Source organism: Typopeltis vanoorti, chromosome 17 (assembly GCF_054136105.1).
Source record: "Typopeltis vanoorti isolate ZY-2024b chromosome 17, IOZ_Tvanoo_1.0, whole genome shotgun sequence".
Lineage (NCBI taxonomy): Eukaryota > Metazoa > Arthropoda > Arachnida > Uropygi > Thelyphonidae > Typopeltis > Typopeltis vanoorti.
This window is the reverse complement of record NC_143565.1, coordinates 53,744,914-53,761,535: the sequence shown is the minus strand read 5'-3', so window position 1 is coordinate 53,761,535 and position 16,622 is coordinate 53,744,914. Positions and strand designations below refer to the sequence as shown.

General features: G+C 35.7%; 1 protein-coding gene across 1 annotated transcript in view; it reads left to right on the top strand.

Moving 5' to 3' along the window:
- The window catches only part of LOC150097399 (proteasome activator complex subunit 4-like), a 646,748-nt gene that overhangs the window by 587,790 nt on the left and 42,336 nt on the right, over nucleotides 1-16,622 (top strand). The window contains exon 41 of the mRNA XM_090407543.1: nucleotides 1,078-1,206. Coding sequence (XP_090263669.1) covers nucleotides 1,078-1,206 — 129 coding nt within the window. The remainder of the gene's footprint in view (nucleotides 1-1,077; nucleotides 1,207-16,622) is intronic.

Genomic DNA, 16,622 nt, shown 5'->3' with positions numbered 1-16,622 from the left:
CATTGGTAAAGTAAGTTAATAGTTTATAACTGAAGGATATGCAGGAATATGAAAATCAGGTGTAGGTTAAGAACTATTCCTCACTATTATTCATCATCTACGTGGATCATCTTAAGAAAGAAAATGGTATTAACACATTCATTCATGGCAGGATGCATGTCATGTCTTGTCTTGTCTTATATTGTACTAGTACAGCACAAAACATATCCCACTGCAAATGTGTTAAACTTGATATCAAAATTAGATATATTCAAGTCAGCTCTTTAAGTGGATAATGTTATACTCTTAAATAAATTAACTACAAAGTCTTCTGAGACTTCAGTTAAATAACTGCTATAACGTATTTAGTTTAAAATCAATAAAAAGAAGAACTGAAAATAGCCATGAACATAGAATAGAACTAATTTATAAAAAAAAAAAAAAAGATGTTTATTAAATGCTTATACTGTATCTCTCTGAATTTCAAACCAGCATCTTCAGAGCATAAAATAGCATGTTCTAATTTACATGTGATAATAAGTAAGTGAAACAATTCAAATTGTAACAGACAAAAGCACTAAAGTCCTAATTTGGCACACCCTCTATTGTTTTTATTTTTTTTGTTTTGTTTTATAAATAGAAGTATTACAGTTATGTAGTTGTTGTCATGTGGGATTCCCCCAATTTTCCTCATCCATCCCTTAGGACTGGCCGAGCCCTCTAGTGAGGGATGACTGTAGATCGGTGTGTGCTCACGGGCAGGTTTGCCTCTACTGAGGGACAAAAAAAACCTCAGTTTCCAGGTGAAAAAACTCTCTACCTCCGTATGAGACTGGCTAACTCACATTTAATCAAAAGAGATTAGTAAAGCTCTAAAGTCTTAATTTGGCACCCTTGTGGACGGGAATTGAACCCAGGTCTTTCTGATCAAAGGGCTCTATTTATACCAACTGAGCTACAGAGGCTCTTATGTAGGAGTTAATATTAAGATGTCTCCCAGGCTTCTCTCTTAGTGTTATACCTAATGCATTTTTTACCTATAGTTATAATATTAAATGCCTAGAATTATTCTGTTTATATTTTCATTTATTTTATCAGTTATGTCAGATGCAGAGTGATACCACAGATGATGGGTTGCAGAAAGAGTGTACTGTTACTTTGGCTCTCCTTGGTCAAGCATTACTTATTCCGGAAAGCATAACTGCTGCAATTGACACTGTCAATCAGGTATGCAACATGTAATAAATATTTCAGTATATAATTTCAACTATTCTGGTTTTGCTCACTAATAAAAGTGTATCATTAAAATTCCTTAATTTAGTCTGTGCTATTGTATTTTGAAATGTAACGTCATATCTATTCAAATCAAATAGTCATGTGATGTAACTGCATTAGAGAAGACTGCATTAAGCATGTACTGCACCAGTCTCTCTTTTTTTTTTTTTTTATATAGTACCTGCAGTGTTTTGAATTGTTGTTTTTGCTTGACAATGGGAATAGTAGACACATATAAACTAAAATAATACATATATATAGATAGAAAAAATTACTGTTTGTTAGCATAACATTTTTGTCCATGATTCATAGACATACTGAATAGAACAGAATATTGCATACACAACAACAACAAAAAAATCATGAATACAAAATTTTGTTTAGTAAGTAACAGTGGTTAGTTATTCCTGGAGCCCAAATTAAAATTATTAAGGATGAGCTCAGTTGAGGAATACTATTTCCCATAATGAACATAATCGCAAATAATGTATCCTAGCTTTCTTTGTAAAGTCTTTCTGTTAGAAATCTGTTCTTGTGTAGAATGCTTAGTTTTTCTTTAGTGCTCTGCGTTTGGTGGAAATAATGTACTGCAAGACCAAATTACTCAGGTGCATGAAGCTTGTAATTTTTATGTTCTTTGTAATGAACAGAATTCATCATCATCATCTAATTCCTGACATGTACCCTCAAGAGGTGTACAGGATATGATAGTACTACATGAAAAATTTACCTCATTACTAACTTCTTATCTATAATTTTCCTCCAAATCAGTCTGTTACTTGTCAAGACTCGAACATTATCAGATCTTATATTTCTATTGTCTAAGGAACTTTGTACCATATCAATCCACCTATATCTGTCTTCCTCTGGGTCGTTTTCCTGCCATCCTGCCAGAGAACACCTGTTTTGCTAATCTCTCCTTGCCCATTCTGTTCAAGTGACCATACTACCTGAGATTAGCTTGGCTAATCTCAGGTAGTATGGTCACTTGAACAGAATTCCAGGATGCTGACATTGTCTAGTTCTTTCCTAATATCCTCATTTTTAATATGATATTGCCATTGATGCCATCTGTTCATGCCTATAATCTTTCTCAGGACTCTCATATCTGCAGTCTCTAGTCTTTGGTCAAATGTTTTACTTCTGACCCAGCTCTCAGATCCATAAGTTAAAACTGGTTTGAACACTGTCTTGTACACAGCTAATTTAGTGTTCCGACTAATTTCTCACTTATTCCATATGAATTTATTCAATTGCCTTCCTACAATACCAGCTTTGTTGATTCTGTTGTCTATTTCCATATTTAATTTACCATCTTCACTAAAAATCGTGCCTAAATAGCTGAAATGTTTTACTTGTTCCACAGGTTCCCCATTCACAACACAGTTGACATTTTCAACAATTCTACCTATTTTCATTGTCTTTATCTTTTTATTGCTAAGCTTCATACCATATCTATTACAATAGTTATTCAATTTAGTCAGGGACTCTTGCAAATGCAAACTTGTAGCGGATTTATTTAGAAGTATAACATCGTCCGCATAAAACAAAGAGCTGACATTAACATCTCCAATTCTGATATCATGTTTAATACCACTTTCCTTCATAATGTGATCTATATAGATAACGAATAATAGAAAGAATAATGTACATCTTTGTCTCACACCAGATTCAACATTAAACCATCCTCCTGTACTTCCTTCAATTCTAACTGCTGACTTACAACTCAAATAAAGACTAAGTATTGCTTGATATAATGCCCTATTGACACCATATAACTGAAGCATATTGAATAGCTTCTCTCTTGGCACCTTGTCATATGCTTTTTCCAGATCGACAAAACTTAAATACAGATCTTTGTTATATTCCCATGCTTTCTCAACTATTTGTCGTTAAGTGAATATCTGATCCTGACAGCCCTCTATTTGGCCTGAATCCAGCTTGTTCTTCACCAAGCTTTTCTTCCACAATTCTTCTCAACCGTTTCTCAAGTATACTTGCATAGATCTTGCCAGGAACACTCAGTAGGAAAATACCTCTGTAATTCTCACATTCTCTTTTATTTCTCTTTTTATATATGGGTACTATGAGAGCTCTGTAAGACTTTTATTCCACCATACTTCAGCATTTCTGGTCGAATATCATCTACTCTTGCTGCCTTTCCAAATTTCAAGCCTTTGATGGCTTTTTCTACTTCAAGTATGGATATGTATTCTTGACTGTATGCCTGTTGAGTGTTTTTTACTACTGTGTCTATCACTGCTTGTTTCATTTAGCAATTTTTCGAAGTAATTACTCCATACTTCGAGGATATCTTTTTCTCCCATTTTCATGTCACCTTTATCATCTCTAACTCCTCTTACAGCACTCTTTCTTCCATTTCTAAGGTTCTTCAACAACCTCCAGAATATCTTACCACCTTCTTGATATTTATTTTCTATGTTCTTGCCAAAGTCCTCCCATGACTTTTGATTAGCTAGTTTTACACAATGTTTCGTTTTCTTACATTTGTCTCAGTATTCTCTGAGAGCAAAAGCTGACTTATTTGCCAGGAACTTTTGATATGCTTTCTTCTTTTCCTTCACTGCCTCTTTAACTTCCTGTGTCCACCATGGAGTTCTGATTTTTCTATCCTTGCGGACAACCTCACCACATGCCTCTCTGGCTGAATCAATCAGGGTTTTCTTCAAGGTTTGCCACTGAATCTCCAAGGTTCGTTTCTTGTTCTCAAACTCTTTCGTTTTTGATTTGGTTAATCTTCTGTATTAACAAAACTATGGTGGACCACAAGAGCAAAGAATCTGATATACACCTGAAAGTCCAGTGGAGGATGTGGGGTAAAATTCATTTTTTGCTAATGAAAGAAAATAGATAATTTGTAGAAAGGATGAAACACTATTTCAATTTTAGGGCCTGGGAATTTTAGAGATGTGTTCATCGTAGTGGTAATTTTAGACCTCAGATGTATCATCTGAGGTTTAAAATTACCACTACGATGAACACATATTAAATAACTAAAATTATTGAATTATTTTTTTCCCTTTATTTTGCCAAAGTCAAATTGGCATCATTAGGGAATGATACACAAGTAAATATACGTGCTTACAAGCACTACATAAGTAAGAGAAACTAATGTAAAGAAATGAGGTAAGTCCTGAAGCCCTAAACTGCGCCATCTAGCAGATTTGATTGAACATTTCTGGTCCCCAAAACCACGCAAGAGGACACCCCTCGAGTCTTTTTTCCACTTAAAGTGTTTTTGTGTGCTTTTACAATTTTAAGATTTTTATCCCTGATAATTATTTTATTGCATAACATCTCCAAGGAGTCTGAAGACTCATCGAGGGAGGGAACTTACTCAACAACTCGCCATCTCTATCAACTACAGTGAACTGCCACTACCATCATAACCTACACCAATGCCATCTACTGCCCACCACCACTCGTATTTTTTATCTGTAAATTGCATGCTCTCAAGGCCAATTTGTCTTTATACGGAATGAAAAACCCATGTTTCTGGGAGAAATAACCTTGCTACCTCTGTATGAGATTGGCTAACTCACCTTCAATTAAAAGAAACCATATAAAGATTCCAATTAAAGAACCATATAGTTCTTCCAATTGTGCTATGGAGGCACTTAACAGTCAACATATATGACCAAATTACCAGAGATATGTTCAGATATCTCCTTGATATATCATCATCATCATCATCATCATCAAATTCCTGCCATGTACCCTCAAGGGGTGTACAGGATATGATAGTACTACATGAAAAAAATTACATCATTATTAATTTCCTATCTACAATTTTCCTCCAAATCAGTCTGTTACTTGTCAAGACTCCAACATTATCAGATCTTATATTTCTATCGTCTAAAGCACTTTGTATCGTATCAATCCACCTATATCTTGGCCTTCCTCTGGGTCGTTTTGCTGCCACCCTGGCAGAGAACACTTGTTTTGCTAATCTTTCCTCGCCCATTCTATTTAAGTGACCATACCACCTGAGATTAGCTCTGCTAACGCATTCCTGGATGCTGACAATGTCAAGTTCTTTCCTAATATCCTCGTTTTTAATATGATATTGCCATTGTTGCCATCTGTTCACGCCTATAATCTTTCTCAGGACTCTCATATCTGTGGTCTCTAGTCTTTGGTCAAGTGTTTTACTTCTGACCCAGCTCTCAGATCCATAAGTTAAAACTGGTTTGAACACTGTCTTGTATACAGCTAATTTAGTGTTCCGACTAATTTCTCTCTTATTCCATATGAATTTATTCAATTGACTTCCCACCATACCAGCTTTGCTGACAGAATCAGCAAAGCTGGTATGGTGGGAAGTAAAAATCGTGCCTAAATAGCTGAAATGTTTTACTTGTTCCACAGGTTCTCCATTCACAACACAGTTGACATTTTCAATGATTCTGCCTATTTTCATTGTCTTTGTCTTTTTATTGCTGACCTTCATACCATATCTATTACAACAGCTATTCAATTTAGTAAGAGAATCTTGCAAACTTGTAGCGGATTTATTTAGAAGTATAACATCGTCCGCATAAAACAAAGAGCTGACATTAACACCTCCAATTCTGATATCATGTTTAATACCACTTTCCTTCATAATGTGATCTATATAGATAACGAATAATAGAAAGAATAATGTACATCTTTGTCTCACACCAGATTTAACATTAAACCATCTTCCTGTACTTCCTTCAATTCTGACTGCTGACTTACAACTCAAATAAAGACTAAGTATTGCTTTGTATAATGCCCCATTCACACCATATAACTGCAGCGTATTGAATAGCTTCTCTCTTGGCACCTTGTCATATGCCTTTTCCAGATCGACAAAACTTAAATACAGATCTTTGTTATATTCCCATGCTTTCTCGACTATTTGTCATAAAGTGAAGATCTGATCCTGACAGCCTCTATTTGGCCTGAATCCAGCTTGTTCTTCACCAAGCTTTTCTTCCACAATTCTTCTCAACCGTTTCTCAAGTATACTTGCATAGATCTTGCCAGGAACACTCAGTAGAGAAATACCTCTGTAATTCTCACATTCAGTTTTATTTCTCTTTTTATATATGGGTACTATGAGAGCTCTACTCCAATCATCGGGAATTCGTCCCTCTGTCCATGCTTTCTGCACTATGCAGTACAGCCACTGTAAGACTTTTATACCACCATACTTCAGCATTTCTGGTGGTCGAATATCATCTACTCCTGCTGCCTTTCCACATTTCAAGCCTTTGATGGCTTTTTCTACTTCAAGTATGGATATGTATTCCTGACTGCATGCCTGGTCAGTGTTTTTTACCACTGTGCTGTCATCACTGCTTGTTTCATTTAGCAGTTTTTCAAAGTAATTACTCCATACTTCAAGGATATCTTTTTCTCCCGTTTTCATGTCACCTTTATCATCTCTAATTCCTTTTACAGCACTCTTTCCTCCATTCTTAAGTTTCTTCAACAACCTCCAGAATATTTTGCCACCTTCTTGATATTTATTTTCTATATTCTTGCCAAAGTCCTCCCATGACTTTTGTTTAGCTAGTTTTACACAGTGTTTAGCATTCTTGCATTTGTCTCTATATTCTCTAAGAGCAAAAGCTGACTTATTTGCCAGGAACTTTTGGTATGCTTTCTTCTTTTCCTTCACTGCCTCTTTAACTTCCTGTGTCCACCAGGGAGTTCTGATTTTTTTTATCCTTACAAACAACCTCACCACATGCCTCTCTGGCAGAATCAATCAATGTTTTCTTCAGAGTTTGCCACTGAATCTCCAAGGTTTGGTTCCTGTTCTCAAACTCTTTCATTTTTTCTTCAATAATCTTTGTGTATTTTAGTCTACAGTTCACATCTGAGAGCTGCTCAACTTTTATTCGCTTTAAAACTTTCTTACATGTTATTCTTTTCAATATGAAATTCAATTTTATCCTGCTCAAGACTAAATAGTGATCACTTCCAATTTCAAATCCTCTGTACACTCTGGTGTCCTGCACCAGGAAGAAAACATCACTATCAACAATAACATAGTCAATGAGACTTTTCTTATTCCTAGCCTCTTCTCTCCATGTGAATATGTGCACATTTTTATGTTGGAACATGGTGTTAGTAATGACCAGTCCATGTCCTGAGCAGAAATCCAACAGATATTTGCCATTATTATTAGCTTTGCTCTTTTCTCCAAATTTTCCCAAAATATTTTTGTATGTCTGACAATCATTTCCTACTCTGCTATTTAGATCCCCAACAAGGACCAACTTTTCATTTTTCATTGTGTCAGTTGCTTTTTCTAAAGCCTCAAAAAATTCCTCCACTTCTACCTTAGTAGAACCTTCTGTGGGACCATAGGCACAAATAAGTCTCATTGTCCAGTTCCCCATTCTCATATTTGCCCACATTACTCTACTTGAGACTGCCTGCCATTCAAGAAGATTAGCCTCGTATTTTGTGTTGAATACTATGGCTACTCCTTCTTTTCCTTGATTGTCATTGCCTGAATATAACATTTTGTATTTATTGCTCAGAAAGAGCTCACCAGTTTTGGTCTTTTTTGTTTCAGTCACCCCTATTATGCCGATCTGGTACTTATCTAATTCCTCAGCTAGCTCCATTTCTTTGCCATTCAGGCTTCTTACGTTGATAGTACCGATCTTTAACTCTGGTGATGTTGAGTTGGGGTTTATTTTCAGATTTGTTCCAGTAGCTGACTTTTCGCTGTTCGCCCTGGTTCCCTGGCGAAAACAACGGGGGCCTTGTTTAACCGGGCGACGCCCCAGCCGGCATGAAATTTTGTCATGTTGTACCATCATTCTATATTTTGGTTTAACCAATAAGAATACAATTTGGTCGGCTAAATCCCAAATTGCCAGCCCATCCTCGTCCGTTCAGTATCCAAGTAGATACCCAACAGGGTGCACCACGAGAAGGTGAGGATTGGACATTAGGTCAGAAGCCCTGGTCGGTTCTCCCCATTCCTTTAAAGGCTATGTGGAGGTCTCCTCTCAGTTATACAGCTTTGACCCTTAAGCACACCTCTCCTTGATATAAAGGATAGAAATATGATTTTCTTGAGAAGAACATTGTCATTTTCTTCTCTACAAGACTCTGTCTAGCTGGTAATTGCTGTGTTGATGAACTCATCAAGAAGTTCTGCTAGTTAGGAATGTACACGGTGATCAAAATAATATCTCTGTGATAATAGAGACAAAATATTAAAAGTTGAGTTTTTTCTTGGTTGTATTCGTTGACCATATATTAATAAATGATATACACAAATTGTCAACAAGTTTTACAAGCTATTCTGTCTGGCTTCTTCAGGACAAGTATGATGGTACAATAACTTTTGCTAGTAAAAAAGAAGAATGGAGTAACACAGTCAAATTAATTAAAACTGACACGTAACATCATAAGCATTGAGCATGGTGTCTCAGTCATTGTTAATGAGAGTGTTATATAGTTTTTAGCGAAATGAAATTCTGGTAAGCTGCATGAATTTATTAGGCTTTTCCAGATGTCTTTCAGAATCATTCTTTGATTTCTGTTTAGATTTTCTCCTGAACGGAGTACAAATGTGATTTCTTTGAAGTTTCTATTGAAAATCTTCTTCTATATAAGGACTGAAACTGTTATCCTAATCGATGGTGTGGTTAGAGATTGAGACGTGATGGGCTAATCCTGAAGTGTCTGTTCTGTTTGTTGTTCACGCCTCGTATATGTTCTTTTTTTTTTTTTTTTAAATTTCCAGGCTTCTTGATATACACCTGCGTATTTGAAGAGGGCATCAATGTCCTTAGATCTTAAAATGTGGCGTATAGTTTTGACAGGTTTGAGAGTAACTCTGACATTGAAAGAATTCATGAGTTTGGCTATTTTTGTTGAAACTGAGCCTACATAAGGGATGACGATGGACGATGTATATTGCGTGACAGGAGGTTGTTGCTTTGGAGGGTTTCTATGAAAATTCTCTTTGATTATATTTTTTGGGTAACTGTTGTTTACTAGTGTTTGAGATATGAGAGAGTTCATCAAGGAGATCTTTTTCTTCTGAGATAATATTGGTCGCTCTATTTTTAAGCATATGTATTATGCTGAGTTTTTGCGCAATATGGCGAGACGATTTGAAGTGCAGGTAATGTCCAGTGCTATTGGCTTTTGATAGATTGTGAGCTAGATTTGTCCATTCTCTTGTTTCTTTATTAGTGTATCTAGAAAAGATAATTTATTATTCTTTTCAAGCTCTAACGCGAACTTTAATTTTTGGTGGAAGGAAATTTATTTTTGTAAGGAAATCAAATAAGGTAATTTCTGTGCCTTTCCAAATAATGAAAACATCATCTACATATCTCCACCAAACCAACGGCTTTGGATTTACTTTGGAAAGGATGTCAGCTTCTAGTTTTTCCATGAACAAATCAGCGCAGGGAGGTGATAAGGGACTGCCCATGGCTAAGCCATCAAGTTGTTCATAAATTGTATTATTCACTTTGAAATAATTCAATTTGAGGCAATGACGAAAAAGCTGAGCTGTGTCATGTGGATAGAGATTTTCTATGATCTTGATAACTTCTTCAACAGGTACATTGGTGAATAACGAAACCACATCTAGGCTTACAAGGATGTCTGTTTTTAAGATGGTGATGCCTTTTAATTTTTCAATGAAATCCTTAGAATTCTTTATGAAGGAATCCGATTTTTTTATATTATCTTTCAAAAGATGGGCGAGATATTTAGATAGTAGATATATAGGAGAATTTTTTCCGTCGACGATTCGGGCGGAGCAGAACTCCAATTTTTGTGCACTTCTCTACATCCACTGACGCCATATAAGCGTGGCATCAGTGGGTATAGAGATTTCAGACTTTGTTGTAAGTCCGAAGACCACCTAGTCATGTTCTATATTAGGAAATTAGTCTTTTTGATTTTTTAAAGTTGGATCAACATCTAATATGAGACATCTAATATAAATTGCTCTCAAACCTGTTAAAACTATGCACCACATTTTAAGATCTCCTAATGGCATTAATGCTGTCTTCAAATATGCAGGTGTATACAACATCCCATGTTCCTGTGAATTAAATTTCATAGACCAAACATCAAGAATCCTGAAAATTCAAAAAAAAAGAACATATAGGGGATGTGAACAACAACAGAACAAACACTTCAGGATTAGCCCATCACTTCTTGATCTCTAACCACACCATCGATTGGGATAACAGCTCCATGGCTTATATAGAAGAAGATTAAATTACATATGGGGGGTCTCCCATATCACCAAACTTAATAAACCTGTTTCTAGAATATCTTGAAGAAAACATTTTCACATTTAAACCCAAACCAAAAATTTGGCTAGGATATGTCGATGACGTCTTTGCTGTCTGGGGTCATTCCAAACAAGAACTACACCTGTTTCTAGATAAAATAAACCTTCTTGATCCTTGCATCAAATTTACGCTAGAAAAAGAATCTCCACAGGAATGTGTAAATCCTTTCTGGATTTACACATCCATAGAAAAGAAGATGGTTCCATCTCCACTTCTTTCGCAAGCTGACATTTTCAAGTCACTATATTCACAATTCTTCTGCTCATCATCCATCTCAAAAATTTGGCATCATTAATTCATTAGTAACCAGAGCACACAGATTCTGCTCCTCTGAAGAATCAGTTACAATCTTAAAACAACTCATAAAATCATCAGTCACTTCCCCACACACATCAACCCTAGACAAGAACAAGCCCATAGGATTCCCATACCGTATGTCAAAGGCATCTCCAAATGTCTTTCAAAAATTATGAAGAGATACAAACTTGCTAGTACCTACAAATGAATCAACCAGATCTATAACTCATTACCTTCTCCTAAAGACATACTCTCACCTCTGAAGCTACCTGGCATGTACGAGGTTCCATGCTCCTGTAAATTGCCTTACTATGGACAGACAGGTAGATCTGTTCATAAACGCATTTCGGAACATCAAGACCATATCCGTCTTATCAAACCGCAGAAATCTGGCCTCGCACAGCATGAAGTTGAAAACCCAAACCATAAGATCCATTGCAAAAAGACCAAACTTCTACATAGATCTTTATATAAACATAAGCATTTATATAAAGAAAGTGCTGAGGCCCTACTTCACAGACCAAATCTAAACCGTAATGACGTTCTTGCTATTCCTAAAGTATGGAAAATTGTCATACAAAATTCATCATCATCATCAAATTCCTGCCATGTTCCCTCAAGGGGTGTACAGGATATGATAGTACTACATGAAAAATTTACATCATTACTAGCTTCTATCTACAATTTTCCTCCAAATCAGTCTGTTACCTGTCAAGAATCCAACATTACCATATCTTATATTTCTATCGTCTAAAGCACTTTGTACCATATCAATCCACCTATGTCCTGGTGTTTCTCTGGGTCGATTTCCTGCCAGCTTGGCAGAGAACACTTGCTTTGCTAATCTTTCCTTGCCCATTCTGTTCAAGTGACCATACCACCTGAGATTAGCTCTGCTAAAGCATTCCTGGATGCTGACAATGTCAAGTTCTTTCCTAATATCCTCATTTTTAATTTGATATTGCCATTGATGCCATCTGTTCACGCCTCTAATCTTTCTCAGGACTCTCATATCTGCAGTCTCTAGTCTTTGGTCAAGTGTTTTACTTCTGACCCAGCTCTCAGATCCATAAGTTAAACCTGATTTGAACACTGTCTTGTATACAGCTAATTTAGTGTTCTGACTAATTTCTCTCTTATTCCATATGAATTTATTCAGTTGACTTCCTACCATACAAGCTTTGTTGATTCTGTTGTCGTTTTCCATATTTAATTTAACATCTTCACTAAAAATCGTGCCTAAGTAACTGAAATGTTTTACTTGTTCCACATGTTCTCCATTCAAACACAGTTGACATTTTCAATGATTCTGCCTATTTTCATTGTCTTTGTCTTTTTATTGCTGACCTTCATACCATATCTATTACAACAGTTATTCAATTTAGTCAGAGAATCTTGCAGACTTGTAGCAGATTTATTTAGAAGTATAACATCATCCGCATAAAGCAAAGAGCTAACATTAACATCTCCAATTTTGATATCATGTTGAATACCACTTTCCTTCATAATGTAATCCATATAGATATGAATAACAGAGGGGATAATGTACATCCTTGTCTCACACCAGATTTAACATTAAACCATCTTCCTGTACTTCCTTCAATTCTAACTGCTGGCTTCCAACTCAAATAAAGAGACTAATTATTGCTTGATATAATGCCCCATTGACACCATATAACTGTAGCGTATTGAATGGCTTCTCTCTTGGCACCTTGTCATATGCCTTTTCCAAATCGACAAAACTTAAATACAGATCTTTGATATATTCCCATGATTTTTCCACTATTTGTCGTAAAGTGAAGATCTGATCTTGACAGCCTCTATTTGACCTGAATCCAGCTTGTTATTCACCAAGCTTTTCTTCCACAATTCTTCTCAATCATTTCTCAGGTATACTTGCATATATCTTACCAGGAACACTCAGTAAGGATATCTTCTTCTTCTTCTTCGCGTTATTCCCGCTTCCTATGCAGGGTCCGCGTGTTACTTAGATGCGACAACTTGTTAGTACTACTCCCAACCGACCCGTCGCCTGGTCTGCCGCTGGGGGGGATATATTTTTGACTGTAAAGGTGTATGTTCACGGGGCCGATTTGCCTGTTTGCGGGATGAAAAAACGCCAGATAAACTGGCGGAAAAAACCCTACTGACCGCGCCCAAGACCGGCTAACTTGGCTATGCCTGAGGAAGATCCTCAAATTCCTCACGTCTACAACGGGAATCGAACTTGGGACACTCCTTCCCCAGTCATATGGTTGCGAAGCGTTTTATTTCCCTTTTTATATATGGGTGCTATGAGAGCTCTACTCCAATCATCGGGCATTCCTCCCTCTGTGCAGGCATTCTGAACTATGCAGTGCAGCCACTGTAAGACTTTTATACCACCATACTTACAAAATTGTATAAAATAATTTTTATATATGTTATTTTAATGTAATCTTTTTTTTTTCCCTCCAGATATATTTTAATTCTATAACACGCTACCGCACGCATATTGAGATTCCATTGTAATCATGTGCCCTAACTGTATATTATTCCTAGTATGGTTTGAATTAACTGTACTGACGATATCCTAAGATACTTAGGATGAAATATTTACTTATTAAAACTTATTACTGTGGTTATTACGTGTGTTTGTTTAGTCATGAATTCCCCACAGGTTTTGTTGTACCATAAATATCCTAATTTTTATCCTTTGTTTATATTTAATTCTTAACAAGTAATGATCCGTATCAATATCTGCTCCTCTAAAACTTCTTACATCAAAGGGGGCCAATCGTTTGATGCTGTTGGCACACTCTCCCTCGATGAGTCTTTGGACTCCCTGGAGGTGTCAAATAATAATAATAATAATATATCTGTTACATGTCGTCTATCAATCATCACACGAGCTATCTGATGTTCCGTTATTCCATCTACCAATTTCCAGGTAACTTTATGCACTTTTTTATGTGTAAAACAAGTTGTACATATGATCATATTTTTGCCACTTACAAAATCAATTAGTCTCATGCCATTTTCATTACTTTCTTCGTGTGCACTATCTCTTCCAGTTGTTGGTTGGAAGGTCTCTTCCTTTCCTGTTTTGGTGACTGATCATATATATCCTCTCCAGTGATTCATAGAAATCACCTTGTCTTCTTCACAAGAGTCCTCGGTTGGTGCATATGCACATATAAGTGAAATATTGAACATCTTAAACTTTATTCTCAGTACACAAAGTTGTTCATTAACTGGTCTAAAATCAAGAACCAAGTGTTTGCATTTTTTTTATCAACCAAGAATGCTGTGCCAAAGGTTTTTTGATCTCCTCCACTATAAAAAATAGTATGTGTTCTGGTATCAAATATGCCACTTCCCTTCCATCTCACCTCCTGCAATGCTGTTATCCTCACTCTATATCTCTGTAGTTCCTCTCACACACTCTCTCTCTTCAACGCTCCTGGTCTGTTCAGACTCAAGACATTCCAACTTCCAAACCAATTCTCCAGTTCGTTCCATGAGTCCGTCTGATTAATTTTCCTTTTGTCTTCTTAATAAGATGAGTTTTTACAGAGCAGGGTTATTAGCCCTGTGCCCAACCTTACAAGAAGAACCTGGCTATACCCCTGGGGACTGGGTACCCATTTTAGTGTCACCTTTTACAACATGTATGGGCTACGTTGGAACTATTCTTTAATCCCGGTTGTAATTGTAAACACAGGAACTGTTATTTACCGGGAATCAATATTATCAGGTCTTATATTTACATATTCTTATTGACAATGATTCACACTGTTTCAAGATGCAAGAGCATACAGAAGGGATCTGAAATAGGAAGCAATAACCAAACTACACCAATTCACCTAGACCTTGGTCTTCCTCCAGGTTTTTTCTTACTGTCCTGACATGAAACATTTGTTCTGCTAACCTTTTCTATACCCATTTTTTTCACACATATTTACATTGTAAAATTCCTTTTTAATAAACTCATTTATAATATAATTTTGCAATAGTACTATTTGTCCTCTGTCCTTCAACCTTTCTCAGAATTCTCATAACTGTGGTTTCTTATCTCTAATCAGCTGTTTATTTTTAATTCAACTCTCAAATCCCTAAGTTAAAACTATCTTGTAACCTTCCTTATATAATGCATGTAGTGTTTTGGCTAACTTCTCTTAAATAAATTTATTCAGCTGGTTCACACTATACCAACTTTGCTTTGTTTATTCTGTTATCTGTTTCATATTTAATTTGCCATCTTCACTGAAAATTTTGTCTGAACTTCTATTTTAATTGTTCTGTATGTTCGTTATTGAGAATACAGTCAGCATTTTTCCTTCTTCCTGCCTCACCTCTTTATTGCTGATTTCATGCCAAATTTGCTATAGCAGTCATTCAGTTTAGTTAGAATCCTGAAGACTTGCACTGAATTTATTTAGGAGTATAACATTATCTACATAAAGAACTGAGTTTCATATTTTAGATTTTGATGTTCATAATGTGATTCATAGGGATGACTGATAACAGAAGAAATATCATCATTAAAATATAAGATGAGCTATAAAATAGTCTTATACCTTATAACTTCATTTCATTTACTGTATATCTTTCAATTCTGTTTAATTATGACTTAGTTATAGGCTATATACTGTTCTGTATAATGTCCCATTACCCCATGTAACTGTAACATTTTGAACAGCTTTTCTTTTGACACTTTATCATAGGCCTTTTCCTGGTGTACAAAACTTACAGATCCGTGTTATATTCCTTTGATTTCTTGACTGTTTGTCTTAAAAGTAAAAACCTTGTCATGATGAATCTCTATTAGGTTTAATCCAACTTGCTCTTTCCCACATTTCTCTTTTACTATCTTTCTTATACTTTTCTATTTTCATTTTTAATACATGGTTCTTTGAGAACTCAGTTTTCTTATATTTTCTTTGTATTATCTGTAGATATGTGCTTGACTTATTTACCAGGAACTGCTGTATGATTTTTTCTTTTCCTAGACTGCCTCTTTAACTTAAGTCCACCATGAAGTTTGGATTTTTTTTTTTTTCTCCTCTCCATGCCTTTCTGGCTTAATCAGTCAATGTTTTCTTCATATTTTGCAACCTATGGTTTGCTTCTTGTATTTGACTCTTTCATTTTTTCTTGAATAAGATTTGTATATTTGATTCTCTAGTTCACCTCTGACTGTTGAATTCGACTCTCCTTTTTGATATTTATTTTTATCCTACTCAAAACTAAATGGCTACTGCTTCCTATTTCAAATCCCTCCTATATATTCTTGTATCCTGAAGCAATGTGAAGATATCACTATCAATAATAACATAGTGAATAACACTTTCCTTCTTTCTTGTGTTTTTCTCCATGTGAGTTTAAGCATATTCGCTGGAAAATGATCTATGTCCTGAACAGAAATTCAGCAGATATTTATCATTGTTTTTAATTTGACTCTTTTCTCCAAATTTTTCCAAAACATTTCTGTCGGATATTCATTTTCAACTGCTGTTTGGATCTCCAAATAAAAACCAACTTTTTTTGCTTGATATCAACTGTCTTCTCTCTCTCTCTCTCTGATACAAAATCTTTCTTTCTTAGAAGAACCTGAGGCACAAATAAGTTTCATTGTCCAATTTCCCACTCGGAAATGGGAGGGTGACCAAAGTTAAACTAAACTCAAAAAAATTTTGAATGATGTAGGAAATTTGTTCGCATCACTCTGCTTGAAATTGTCTGCCATTCCAGAAG